Here is a 13,556-nt window from a genome sequence, read left to right on the forward strand (position 1 = left end):
CCGGTTCTCCCAGATAAGAGAGCTCTGGCTGACCCAAGGCCATTCCAGCAGCTGCAAGTGGAGGAGTGGGGAATCAAACCTGGTTCTCCCAGATAAGAGAGCTCTGGCTGACCCAAGGCCATTCCAGCAGCTGCAAGTGGAGGAATGGGAAATCACACCCGGTTCTCCCAGATAAGAGAGCTCTGGCTGACCCAAGGCCATTCCAGCAGCTGCAAGTGGAGGAATGGGAAATCACACCCGGTTCTCCCAGATAAGAGAGCTATGGCTGACTCAAGGCCATTCCAGCAGCTGCAAGTGGAGGAATGGGAAATCACACCCGGTTCTCCCAGATAAGAGAGCTCTGGCTGACCCAAGGCCATTCCAGCAGGTGCAAGTGGAGGAGTGGGGAATCAAACCCGGTTCTCCCATAAAGAGTCCGCTCACTTAACCACTACACCAAACTGGTTCAACTATAGTTAGGAAGCCGGGGGTGGGGGAGGCCTCCAATCCCGGGCATCTCCCGCCGTCCCCTGGAGCCTGGCAACCCTAGCAGCGTCTGCCTTTGCTGGGCACTGCGCAGGCGCCGAGCGAGAGGCGCCGCAGTCAAGGGCGGCTGCGCAAGGAGAGGCGTCCTTGCTGAGGATTCCTTCCGCTTCCGGGGGCGGGCGGGCAGGCACCGAGGGCAGTCCGGAAGGCGCGCCGGCCCATCCCGCAGCTCCTCGGGCGGACGGAAGAGCGGAGGCCGCGATGGGCGGCGGAGACCTGGTGAGGGGCCCCCCAGGCACCGAGGGAGGGTTTCCCGGCATTGCAGCCCCGACTTGGAGGGTGGCGTCGGTGCCCCTGCTAGGGTTGCCAATCCCCAGGTGGGGGCAGGGGATCCCCCGGTTTGGAGGCCCTCCCCCCGCTTCAGGGTCGTCAGAAAGAGGCGGGGAAGGGAGGGAAATGTCTGCTGGGAGATTTATCCCCATAGAAAATCATGGAGAATTGATCCGCGGGTGTCTGGGGCTCTGGGGGGGCTGTTCTTTGGCGAAGAGGCACCAAATTTTCAGTATAGCATCTAGTGCCCCTCCCCAAAATACCCACCAAGTTTCAAAAAGATTGGACCAGGGGATCCAATTCTATGAGCCCCCCCAAAAAGGTGTCCCTATCCTTCATTATTTCCTATGGAAGGAAGGCATTGAAAAGGTGTGCCGTCCCTTGAAATGGGATGGCCAGAACTCCCTTTGGAGTTCAGTTATGCTTGTCACAGCCTTGATCTTGGCTCCACCCCTAATGTCTCCTGGCTCCACCCCCCAAAGTCCCCAGATATTTCTTGAATTGGACTTGGCAACCCTACTCAGCAGGCATTTCCCTCCCTCCCTCCCTCCGCCCGCTTTCTGATGACCTTCCAAACTGGGGGAGCCCCCGCCCCCACCTGGGGATTATACAACACACAGAGAGTAACAAGGCAAAAGGACAAAAAAAATCAAAGGTACGTAACCCACCGTGGAAACCAGCTTCTATTATTGAATTATACAAGGTCAACCTACAGGGTGTTCGTTTAAACATGCTGGCTGTTTGGCCTAATACTTAAGAGAAATTGCTAAGAGGATTATTGCAGCTTGAAGAAGCTCACGCTTGACTGGGATTTCTAGAAAACAAAGAAGGATTCAATATCCTTTTTAGCTTCTAGACTACATCTCGACTCTCTGGAGTCCTAACTTCAACTGCATGGAGATCTAAGGGCTTTACACACTTGTCCTTGGAAACTTGGAATATTGGCTGCATCTGTGGACAGACATTAAACATCTGGAGTACCACACCAGGATTTTATGGAATGAGATGGGAAGTTTTACCACAGGATGAAAAGAAGGACTCTTGGTGCGAATGCTTCCTTTTCCATTAAGGACTTAAAGTTATGGTTGTTTTGTAATTTATGATGGTGGAATTTATATGAGTATGTTTATCTTTGTTGACTTTGTATACTTTAATAATAGAAGCTGGTTTTCATGGTGGGTTATGTACCTTTGATTTTTTTTGCCCCCCCCCCCCCCCCCCGGGATTGGCAACCCTACACAGAGCACGCCATTGTGTTAAAGGACTTTGCTGCCCCAAGACTTCAGGATGGCCACTCACTCAGATGGCGCCACAAAAAGAGCCAGATGATTTATGGAGGCAGAGACCTCCAAATGCCACTTGCTACTGAGCTGAGGCATCTAGTTGGCCACTGTTGGAAACACTTTGGTTTGACCCCCCCCCCACACCCTCGAAAAAAGACTGCAGTTATGTTCCGAGCCAACACTGGCCTTGGGGTTTTGGGGGTATTTAAACTGTCAAACAGGGAAATTAAAGGTATGTTTTGGGTGAACAGAAAAGCCAGCCCTGCAGCTCAAAGCAAACATTCTCAAGCTGATAGTGCAAATTGCCCTGAATTTAGAACAAACAGAATTACAAAGTTGATAATGGTAGAAGGGACAAAGGTGCCTCCTCCAGCATCTCTTACTTGTAAAATGCTTCTCATTTGTAGAACTTGAAGAAGAGCTGGCATCCACAGACCCTACGCAATGTGGAAAAAGTCTGGAAGGCAGAACAGAAACATGAAGCCGAGCGAAAGAAAATCGAAGAGCTGCAGCGGGAATTACGAGAGGAGCGAGCGCGGGAAGAAATGCAGCGTTACGCAGAGGATGTGGGCGCCATCAAGTAGGTTGAACAGGAATCCGATTGTGTGGCTGGGCAGGCTTTGTTGAACTGAGGTTAGGGATGCTTCAAGAGACCAGAATGTTTACCATTCCTGGAAAATGGAACAGGTCTGGCGCACTGTTACCTTCCATCCCTTTTGTGTCAACCGCTGCTCGCCTCTGCTGATAAGGCTCATAGTTTGGGCTAGCGACAATAGTGGTGGGATTTCTTTCTGCTTCATGGTGGCTTTCAGATGCTGAACGCTCACAAAATCTGCTCTCTGAAAGAACCCTTAGAACAAGTATCCTTCAGCACCAAAGATTCAGTTCCGGAACATTCAAAGGAATCAGAAAAGGGTTGCTGCCAAGAATGGACGGAATGTATTTTCTGCACTAGTGAATAGCACAGCCAACTCTTATGCCTCTGTGTCTAGGGAGGATATAATACTTCTGTCATCTCTCATTTTGGAAACCTGAACACTGGCTTTATTTGTATAGAAGTTCTTTCAGTTTTCCTAGAGCCTTACTGCTTGAAATACATTTACCTTTCACAGCAGCTCTATTTGGTGGGTTACTCTTGTCCAGACAATGGAGCCAAGGCAGGAGGAAAATAACTTCCCCAGGGCTACACAGTGCACTCATGGCAGAAATCTATGTTGAACTTGGGCCTCAGACTGATTTGCACATTCCGAAAGATCACGTAGCACTGTCCTGCTAGGATGGTTGCATTTTAGCATGCAAGCAAAAGCTAAGAGAGATGCTGTAGCCAAGACTACTTGGTTCCGAAATCAGTTAATGCATATTTCCTTCCCACGGTTGTTACTTAGAGTCTAACTTTAGAGTCAGGCTAATTTACAAATGGTTTGTGACCAGGAATACATGATAATGGTATGCTAAAATTGTATGCGGTTGGACCGGTACATACAGGAGAGGTTTTCCAGTCTCACACCTTGGGCATGGATTGTCATTGAGAAACAGGTGCCCTGATAGTATTCTAAGTACCTCACCAAACTATAATTGGCAAGCACCTAGCGTCTTCATTCCTGTTTTTAACCTGCCCTTTCTGCGACACTGGCTTGCCTTCCGTTGTTGGCTTACTTGTGTGCGCTCCTCACCCTTTCTGTTGAACAAACATTAAACCCCCCCACCCATTCCGTTATCTCCTGCCTTTGTTTGATAGATGTATTTTTATGTCTTCTTTCCCTCCACATTAATTAGGAAAAAAGATGAGAAGTTGGACTGGATGTATCAAGGGCCGGGGGGCATGGTGAACAGAGAGGAATACCTTATGGGCCGCCCAGTTGATAAGTATGTCTTCCAGGCGATGGACGATAAGGAAGCAGGCTGTTCCTCAGAGACTGGCCTTCTGCCTGGCTCAATCTTTGCCCCAACAGGTGCCAACTCTGCCTTGGATATGGCCAGCAAAATTCGAGAAGATCCCCTTTTCATGATAAGGTAAGAAGGAGTACTTTTAGATGAAGAAGCCAACTGATGCTCAAGATTTTTTATTAAATACAAGAGTATTGGGGCTCTCATATGCAAAATGCTTCATTTTTCTCAGCACAGTTCATGTGGGGATGACATATGAACATATGAAGCTGCCTTATACTGAATCAGACCCTGGGTCCATCAAAGTCAGTATTGTCTTCTCAGACTGGCAGCGGCTCTCCAGGGTCTCAAGCTGAGGTTTTTCACACCTCTTTGCCTGGACCCTTTTTTGGAGATGCCAAGGATTGAACCTGGGACCTTCTGCTTCCCAAGCAGATGCTCTACCACTGAGCCACCGTCCCTGTACTCCAAACTGACTTTGCAAGGTTTTTCTCAGAGTGTCATCACTGCTGTGCCCCAAGATGATGTTTTGCATTCAAGAATCTAGCAGAGGTGGCCAAGCCCTATGAGTGTCTTGGGAGTGTTCAGTGTGGAGAAGAGGAGGCTGAGGGGGCACATGGTTGCTCTCTTGAAGGATTGGAAGGGCAGTCACTTAGAGGAGGGCAGGGAGCTGTTCCTGTTAGCAGCAGAGGAGAGGACTCACAATCATGGGTTTAAATTACAGCCAGAAAGGTACCAGCTGGATATTTTTGGGGGGTGGGAGGGTGGGATTTAAAGTCAGAATAGTTCAGCAGTGGAATCATCTGTCTAGGGAAGTGGTGAGCTCCCTCTCACTGGTAGTCTTTAAGCAGCAGCTGGAAGAACACTTGTCAGGGATGGTTTAGGCTGATCCATCATCAAGCAGGGGGTTGGACTAGATGGCCTCTTTGTCCCCATCCAATTCTATGATATTATAACCCTGTAGTTAGATTTGACTACATCGTTGGGGTAATGTAATTTAAAGAAGTCTGTATTTGTGCATGTGAATGTCATTGTTTAAATCTTCTGCTTTGTGTGTGGCTAGGAAGAGGGAGGAGGAGAAGAAGCGTGAAGTTCTGAATAACCCAGTAAAAATGAAGAAAATCAAAGAACTGGTAGGTTAATGCTCCTGAAAGGGTTAAGATTAGAATTTACCAGAACTGAATTCTTAGTATCATTCTTTTTGCAAGGATTACTAAATTTTAGACACCATCCATTTCTAATGGAGGTGGAAGGGGGGGAGAATGAGTTCCAAGTTCTTGGCTTGAACAGTCTAGCATTCTTCCCACTCTTCTGTTCCCCATTTTATAAAGAGGGAGATGCTTATATGTACCATCATATCATACCCTGTTAAATGTTCACAACACAGCCTTGGTATCTTGAGCTGCCCTGTTTGCTCACAACCAAAGGCTAAAGATCAGTAAAGATCTTTAAAGATGGAGGCTCAGATAGCAGCCACTGCCAAGTCTGCGTTTTTTCACCTTAGGCGGGCAAGGCAGTTGGCCCCCTTCCTGGAGCGCGACGACCTAGCAACAGTGATCCATGCTACGGTCACCTCGAGGTTGGACTACTGCAATGCCCTCTACATGGGGCTGCCCCTGTCCCGAACTCGGAAACTGCAGCTGCTGCAGAATGCCGCGGCCCGGCTGTTATTGGGTCTCCCAAAGTGGGGACACATTCGGCCGGGTCTTCGGACCCTGCACTGGCTTCCAGTGATGTACCGAGTTCGGTACAAGGCGCTGGTCATTACCTTTAAAGCCCTATATGGCCTGAGACCTGCCTACCTGAAGGACCGTCTCTCCCCACATGTTCCCCAGAGAGTGCTGAGATCGAGAACCCAAAATCTTCTCGCTATCCCTGGGCCAAAAGAAGCCCGCTTAAAATCCACTAGAGACAGGGCCTTCTCTGTTATGGCCCCTACATGGTGGAATCAGCTGCCGGAGGAGGTGAGGGCCCTGCGGGACCTTGTTCAGTTCCGCAGGGCCTGTAAGACGACCCTCTTCTGGCTAGCTTATACCTAGCTGAGACGAGAAACTCAATGTAGCTTGCCAGACTCCTGTTCACATAGCCTTGGAATGTTTAATGGTTTTAAGGTTTTATCTGTTTTAAATGTTTTAATTGTTTATTTATTCAAATAATTGTTTAATTTCATGTTTGACTAACTGTTGGGAGCCGCCCTGAGCCACTTGTGGGAAATCATAAATAAATAAAATAAAAGTAAAGCAAGCTGGCTTTCCCGCCACCACTGCAATGCAGAGTTATGGTAGAAGCTGTACTCCAAACTAACTCTGATGGTTGTGAGCATACAACATCGGCAAGTACTTATTGCCAGCATAACTAAATTGAAGCACAGCAGTGGGACCTTACTTGTTGCCCAGGGCTTTGTCACTCTCAGTCCATGCATTATAACAGTATGGGTCTAATTGCTCTAAACTGTAAACATTCATTGTGGTGCTGGCCTTTTTTAAAATGTTCTAGCTGCAAAGCAGTTTGGAAAAAAAGAAGAAGAGGAAGAAAGAGAAGAAAAAGAAGCACAAGAAGCACAGACACCAACGTCTAAGCATCAGTGAAGATGAACAGAGTAAAGCCAAGTAGGTCGCTCTGCATGATAGAAGGAAACGTTCATTAGGTTTCATGCTTTATTCCTCAGCATTCACACTTTTCCAGGGGCACCCCAGGATCTACCGTATTTTTCGGACCATAAGACGCACTTCCCCCCCCCCCCCCAAGTGGGGGGGAAAGTGCGTGCGTCTTATGGTCCGAATACTGAAAGATGAGGGGGGAGGGGCCTGCAACCCCCAGGAGACAAGCGGCGAGATCACTCCCTCAGCCCCATCGCCAACCCAGCACTTTGCAGGGAGCGATCTCGCCGCTTGTCTCCCAGCCAGGCGTGCTTGCCCTGTGCTTGCGTGCCTGGCTGGGAGACAAGCGGCGAAATCGCTCCCTGCAAAGTGCTGGGTTGGCGATGGGGGCAGAGGGAGCGATCTCGCCGCTTGTCTCCCAGCCAGGCACGCAAGTGCGGGGCAAGCACGCCTGGCTGGGAGACAAGCGGTGAGATCGCCCTCACCGCAAATCCAGCACTTCGCAGGCGCCGGCATGCTTCTCCCGCGCCTGCGTGCGGCCCCCGGCCGAGGCGGCCCGAAGGCTGCAATGGCGCCCGCATCACCGAAGATGGCCATTTGCGCACGTAGACGAAGGTGCGTCTTATGGTCCGGTGCGTCTAATCGTCCGAAAAATACAGTAATTCTGTTGCAGTTATGCTTCTCTGTCGAAGGTGAAATGGAAAGCATCGCATCATTTTTAAGATAGATTCAGAAGGGTTGCCATGTTGGTCTGGAGCAGCAAAACAAACTTCGAATCCATTGATACCTTTAAGACAGATGAAGTTTTATTCAAGGTATAAACTTTTATGTGCACACACTCTTCTTCAGATGCATTGAAATGGAAGTTGTCAGGCCATACATATAGGCAGTAAGAAGCAAATTAGTATACAGCATAAGAAAGTTGTCTGAGAAATGCAAGAACCAAACTGGAATAACATTTTTAAGAAATGGAAGGCATAGCGATGCTACCAACATCCACAAGCTACAGAACTGTATGTTCTTACCATGCAATATGCTTGAAATTTTGGCAGTTAAAATGCACAGTTTAAAATTTTAAAAACCAAGTTATGGGATAAAACCCAGAGAGTGCAGAATTAATGTAAGGTGTATTTGCTTGCAGAAAACGTAATCCAAATAGAACATTAATAAATACAATGTATGACACACAAGAGGCCAGGGTAAAAAGAAGTGGCTTTACCTACTTCCAGAAGCTCAGTAGATTCTGTACCTGGCTGATAAGCTGTCAAGAAAATATTCCTGAGATGAGGTACATTAGGGAGAAATGTGGTCTCCTGCGTAGCCACCCTCCTTACCTCAGAAGGGTGGGAATACCCATAGTAGAGCTCCGGAAGATGACCTCAGTTGACAGGCAGGCTAGTAACTGGAGGAGCTCTGATGGATCTGAGAAGCTGCAGTAGCTATCAGGTTGACAGACAGATTGGGACTGATTGTCTTTTGGTTTGCTTTGCTTCAGGTCTGGTGAGAAAACTGACAGCTCGTCATCGTGGTCCCTTCATCCCAAAATATCAGGCTATGGTTTGCAGGTATGCTCAGTTGTTCATGCACTACCTGTTGAGGTACCGTTTTACAGGAACTGAGATGAAGATGCAAACCCCACAGCAACCAAGCAGAGGAAGCCAAGTGGGAAAAGTCACTCTGGCATTCCTTTGCAGGCTTACGCCCTCTCAGCAGTCACATCTTGAGCTTTTTTGCTATTGTAGGTTCGTGGGGATGACCATGAGAGGGCGTTTTCCCACAAGCCTGCCAAAAGTCCCAGGTCGGAGAGCCTGTGCCAGTCGCCGCAGAAGTACAGTAGCAAGATGAGCTCGTGTGAGGCAGAATACAGAAGGCCAAGATCACCTCTAGGGAACACTAAACAGTAAGCCGGGGTGGAACATCCATTTCTGTTCCTCTTTAATGGAAGCTCATTTGTGGCTGCTGTGGAGTCCAAGCTTGGGTGTCCCAATAATGGGTTTAAACTGTGGGTGGAAAGATACTGGCTGGATAGCAGGAAAATAGTTTTTATAGTAAGAGTAGCTCAGCAGTGGAATTAGCTGCTTAGGGAGGTGGGGAGCTCCCCCTCACTGGCAGGCTTTAAGCAGCAGCTGGACAAACACTTGTCAGGAATACTTTAGGCTGATCCTGCATCGAGCAAGGGGTTGGACTAGATGACCTCTATGTCCATTTCCCACGCTGTGAGTCTGTGAATTGCAAGTGATAGGATGTTATTATAAGGCAAAGCATGGGCCATGTGTGCTGCAAGGTAGGTTGTCGTGCTCCCAGCCCATATCAGAATGGAGGGTGCGGGGGTAGAGTCAGCAGCCAAAGACTCATCTGGACTGAGAACTTCTTCACTTGGAGGAATCAAGCTCCTTCCTGAATTGCAGGCATAACAGCAAGGAGGAGAAGGCCAGAACCGGTGGCAGGAGCCCCCCTCCTAAGAAAGAAGGCTACAGAAGACAGCAGGCCTCTGGATATACCAGGTGTGTTACAAGCAGAAAAGGGAAGTCTCAAATGATGCATCACCCATGGAGGAGGCTTGGGGAGCAGAAAAAGACAGCCAGAGACTCGCCTTGAGTTCTGCGGTTACTACGGACACTCCCCGCCTCAAAAGCCTTTTTTTCGCAAATGGAGAGAAGTACAGACTTGCTCTTATTCGTTTTTAGTACAGACTTTGTCCACCCCTTGATATCCTCTTCCCCCCGTTACAGACACTGCTAGTTGACGTTCTCAAAGCACTTTTTTGCCCAGTCCGCATTCCTAGGTGCCGGAGTGGTCTGGCATAGCGAGAACCCTTGGTTAAAATAATTTGGCTGCTTTCTTTGTTAGAAGGGAGATCTAAATTGCAAGAACACCCAAACATCATGCTCCGCACTGGTTAATTTCCAGCATGCTCTTAACAGATGAGCCTCAGGCAACCGGTAGAGTGCCGAGCATACTGGAAATTAAGCTGGTGCAGAGAATGATGTTTATATGGTTATAGGGGTGACTCAGTTCTGACTCGGGTTAATGGGGGGGCATTATTAGTATTTCAGTAGCGCTTAATTTCAGCAAAGGCACATCTTGGCTGTCTTCCTGATTTCCTTCTTCCAAGAATTCTGTCACAGCTGCAGTTCCCTATTCCTATGAGAAAAGACTTTCTCAGAGTCCCACAGTGAACCTGTACAGATTTGATTTGTGCCCAGCTCCTGTTCTTAAAGGCAACTGGAACTTTTTTGTATTTGCTGCAAGCAGAAATCTCTCCGCTGAGGAGCTGGAGTGGAAGCGGCAAGAAATGATGGCAAATGCTAAGTGGCGGGAAGAAGAGAGAGCAAATGCTGTGAGGAAACACCAGAAAGAAGAAGCGCGACAGCAAGAGTGGGAGAAGCTGGGCAGAAGTGACGGGAAGTTCATACAGTAAGTGGCACACTAGACGGCGAATTTCCCAAACTACAGCCGAGCCTGTGGACTTTGCAGTATTCCATCAGGTCGGCCTCTTCTAGATTGAGCATGACAACAATATGGAGAAGGTCAGGGATGTAGCTGCGATCCTGCTGCTCCCCTGCGTCATTGTATTGAAGCCAAACAGCCTTGGGATATGGAGGTTCAGTGGGCTGTGGGAGTTCAGGATGGGCAGCCGAGCTCTAGTGTGACTCCTGCTTCCAGTTTTTCAGATTTCCGAGCAAGGCTGGCAGCGCATGAAAGCACCAAAGGCAAAATCTTGCTAGGGACTGAGCTGGTCTTAGTTTCTCTTCCGGTCACCCTGACTTGGGTGGGGAGGGGAGTCCTGCTGAGAGGCTGTTGAGTGTCAGGCTTTGTCGTGGCCACTAGGAGAAAAGGCTGGCTGGGAATGGAGGGAAATGGCCGTGCCCTCCTGCCGTTTGCCCCAAGGGGATGCGCTGGCCTTGGGAAGGAGCTGGAGGAGTGGCTGCCCAGGCAAAATGGGCTGGGTCGCGGAGAGTAACCAGCAGTGGGACAGGCCAGCAGCCTCGGAGGAGAAAGTGGGGAGGGCCAACTGGAGGGATGTGGAACAAAGCCAGGTGAGAATTGCCGTTTGAACGTGGCCAGGAATGCCATGCTGTGCCCTGCCTCCCTCCACACGAAATGAAGCTGACTTCTGTTCATAGCCCGTTCCCTCCTCTTCTCCCACGGCCTCCACGCTGGAGGTAAGAAACAGAAACACCAGGTAGGACCGTCAGGTGCCTTTCTTTCTCCTTATATATCTCCCCCCACACTTTTTTCCATTTTTCTGCAGCCACATGAAGCTAGAGAGTGCGTCCACCTCTCTTGAGGAAAGGGTCAAGAGGAACATTCACTCTATTCAAAGGACACCAGCAGCTCTAGAAAAAAACTTCATGCGAAGATGACTATGTTTTCCCTTCTTTCACCAACCCACTAAGGAGAACAGATTGGGAGAAAGTGCTTAACCGTTCCTCCAGATTGTGGGGGATGGGAATCAGGCCTTCTTTGCCTTCCCTGTGATGGGGGGGGACACGGTGAGCCCAGTTTTAGACTGGGCTGTCGTAAAGATCTTAGACCAAACTCGGGTCCAGGTGCGATGTGCTCCGTGCAGACAGATTGGACTGGAGTGCCTGCGCTTTCTTTCCTTCCTGATTCCACAGCAAGACGGAAGGGGCCTCTCTGCAGAAGAGTATCCCAAAAGGCTTTGTTTTTCTCCCAAGGATTTCATGATGGTTTGGAAGGGGCAGGCTGACCAAACAGGTTAAATTTTATGAACTGATAAGGCTTCTAGGCCTTTGGGGCAGAGTCTGGTTTGCTCAGGCTTCAGGCAAGTCCAGGCAGAAGAGAGAATCGTGTCATTCGTGTGTCTGTTTCTGACGGCTTTTCTGTCATTCTTGTCATCCCCACTTATCTTGGGGCTTTCAAATGAGACCTGCCATGTGACTAGCGAGTGCTACATGAACCAGGGTCCTAGTTTTGTACCTAGAAGGGAGTCTATTTTTATGAAGGCTTTGTACTGGATATATGCCTGCTTCTGTTTCCAAAGCAAGTGGGCAAGCTCATTTTCCTGGAGAACAGGCAAAAAATGGCACTTGACCAAATGACACATTATTACCGCAATCTTGTGTGTGTTAATACCACTGTTACATGTAAAATGTTGGAGTCTGTGTATTTGGCTGGCATTAAAATATTCGTGAAGTAGCTGAGTGATGAGTCTTCCTAATAAGCAGAAGGCTGTTTGACAATATTGATGGTTTTGGTGACACTGGAAAGACCAAAACAACATAAAATCCCCTCATTTCCCTTGCTGGAAACCAGATGTGGAGGTAGGCTCTTTTTTTGGAGTGAAGACGGGGGTAATTAAAGTCTGACCCCAGAGTAGTCCCTGTCGCCCAGTGCTTCCTGAAAATGCTCTTGGGGTCTTCTCTTTTGCAAGGGTCTTCTCTTTTGGGAGTATGCTGCTTTCTCGTGTGTGCATGGGAAGCTGGGGGTGCTAGTGCTTGCTTTTGGTCTCTGCAGTACAGTGTCCCCTCTTGAGATTATGCCTCTTTTCTAAAGAGAGTTTTTGATTGCGTTGTCCAGTTTTCTATCCGCCATTAAAAACACCTCTAAACATCTATTACTGTCGTTTATGGTAAAAGGACTTGGCAATTGTTCCATATAAAATTATTTTCAACAATAAAAATAAAGTCCCCTTTGAAAATGATAGAACTCTCCTTCATATTTTTATCTAACCCCCTCTTGAAACTGGCTATGCTTGTAGCCGCCACCACCTCCTGTGGCAGTGAATTCCACATGTTAATGTTAAGGAGTGGGGAATCAAACCCGGTTCTCACTGATGAGAGCTCTGGCTAACCCATGGCCATTCCAGCAGCTGCAACTGGAGGAGTGGGGAATCGAACCCGGTTCTCCCAGATAAGAGAGCTACGGCTGACCCAAGGAAATCCTAGCAGCTGCAAGTGGAGGAGTGGGGAATCCAACCCGGTTCTTCCAGATAAGAGTCCGCGCACTTAACCAGTACACCAGACTGGCTCTCTATTAGAGCTCTGGCTGACCCAAGGCCATTCCAGCAGGTGCAAGTGGAGGAGTGGGGAATCAAACCCGGTTCTCCCAGATAAGAGAGCTCTGGCTGACCCAAGGCCATTCCAGCAGGTGCAAGTGGAGGAGTGGGGAATCAAACCCGGTTCTCCCAGATAAGAGTCCGCGCACTTAACCAGTACACCAGACTGGCTCTCTATTAGAGCTCTGGCTGACCCAAGGCCATTCCAGCGGGTGCAAGTGAAGGAGTGGGGAATCCAACCCGGTTATACCAGATAAGAGTCCGCGCACTTAACCAGTACACCAGACTGGCTCTCTATTAGAGCTCTGGCTGACCCAAGGCCATTCCAGCAGGTGCAAGTGGAGGAGTGGGGAATCCAACCTGGTTCTCCCAGATAAGAGAGCACTGGCTGACCCAAGGCCATTCCAGCGGGTGCAAGTGAAGGAGTGGGGAATCAAACCTGGTTCTCCCAGATAAGAGTCCGCGCACTTAACCAGTACACCAGACTGGCTCTCTATTAGAGCTCTGGCTGTCCCAAGGCCATTCCAGCAGGTGCAAGTGGAGGAGTGGGGAATCAAACCCGGTTCTCCAAGATAAGAGAGCTCTGGGTGACCCAAGGCCATTCCAGCAGGTGCAAGTGGAGGAGTGGGGAATCAAACCCGGTTCTCCCAGATAAGAGAGCTCTGGCTGACCCAAGGCCATTCCAGCAGGTGCAAGTGGAGGAGTGGGGAATCAAACCCGGTTCTCCCAGATAAGAGTCCGCGCACTTAACCAGTACACCAGACTGGCTCTCTATTAGAGCTCTGGCTGACCCAAGGCCATTCCAGCGGGTGCAAGTGAAGGAGTGGGGAATCCAACCCGGTTATACCAGATAAGAGTCCGCGCACTTAACCAGTACACCAGACTGGCTCTCTATTAGAGCTCTGGCTGACCCAAGGCCATTCCAGCAGGTGCAAGTGGAGGAGTGGGGAATCCAACCTGGTTCTCCCA

The 13,556-nt window shown here is 49.1% G+C and overlaps 1 protein-coding gene across 1 annotated transcript; it reads left to right on the forward strand.

Annotated features, from left to right (window-relative positions):
- Positions 1–584: 584 nt before the first annotated feature.
- On the forward strand, positions 585–11,728 carry CWC25 (CWC25 spliceosome associated protein homolog). The gene is made up of 10 exons (XM_060255335.1): positions 585–744; positions 2,486–2,658; positions 3,855–4,091; positions 5,029–5,098; positions 6,462–6,574; positions 8,061–8,130; positions 8,308–8,465; positions 8,974–9,069; positions 9,821–9,982; positions 10,821–11,728. The coding sequence occupies exons 1-10, from the start codon at positions 727–729 to the stop codon at positions 10,930–10,932; spliced, it is 1,209 nt and encodes a 402-aa protein (XP_060111318.1). The 5' UTR covers positions 585–726; the 3' UTR covers positions 10,933–11,728.
- The last annotated feature ends 1,828 nt before the right edge of the window (positions 11,729–13,556 follow it).

Source organism: Heteronotia binoei, chromosome 15 (assembly GCF_032191835.1).
Source record: "Heteronotia binoei isolate CCM8104 ecotype False Entrance Well chromosome 15, APGP_CSIRO_Hbin_v1, whole genome shotgun sequence".
NCBI classification, from domain to species: Eukaryota; Metazoa; Chordata; class Lepidosauria; order Squamata; family Gekkonidae; genus Heteronotia; species Heteronotia binoei.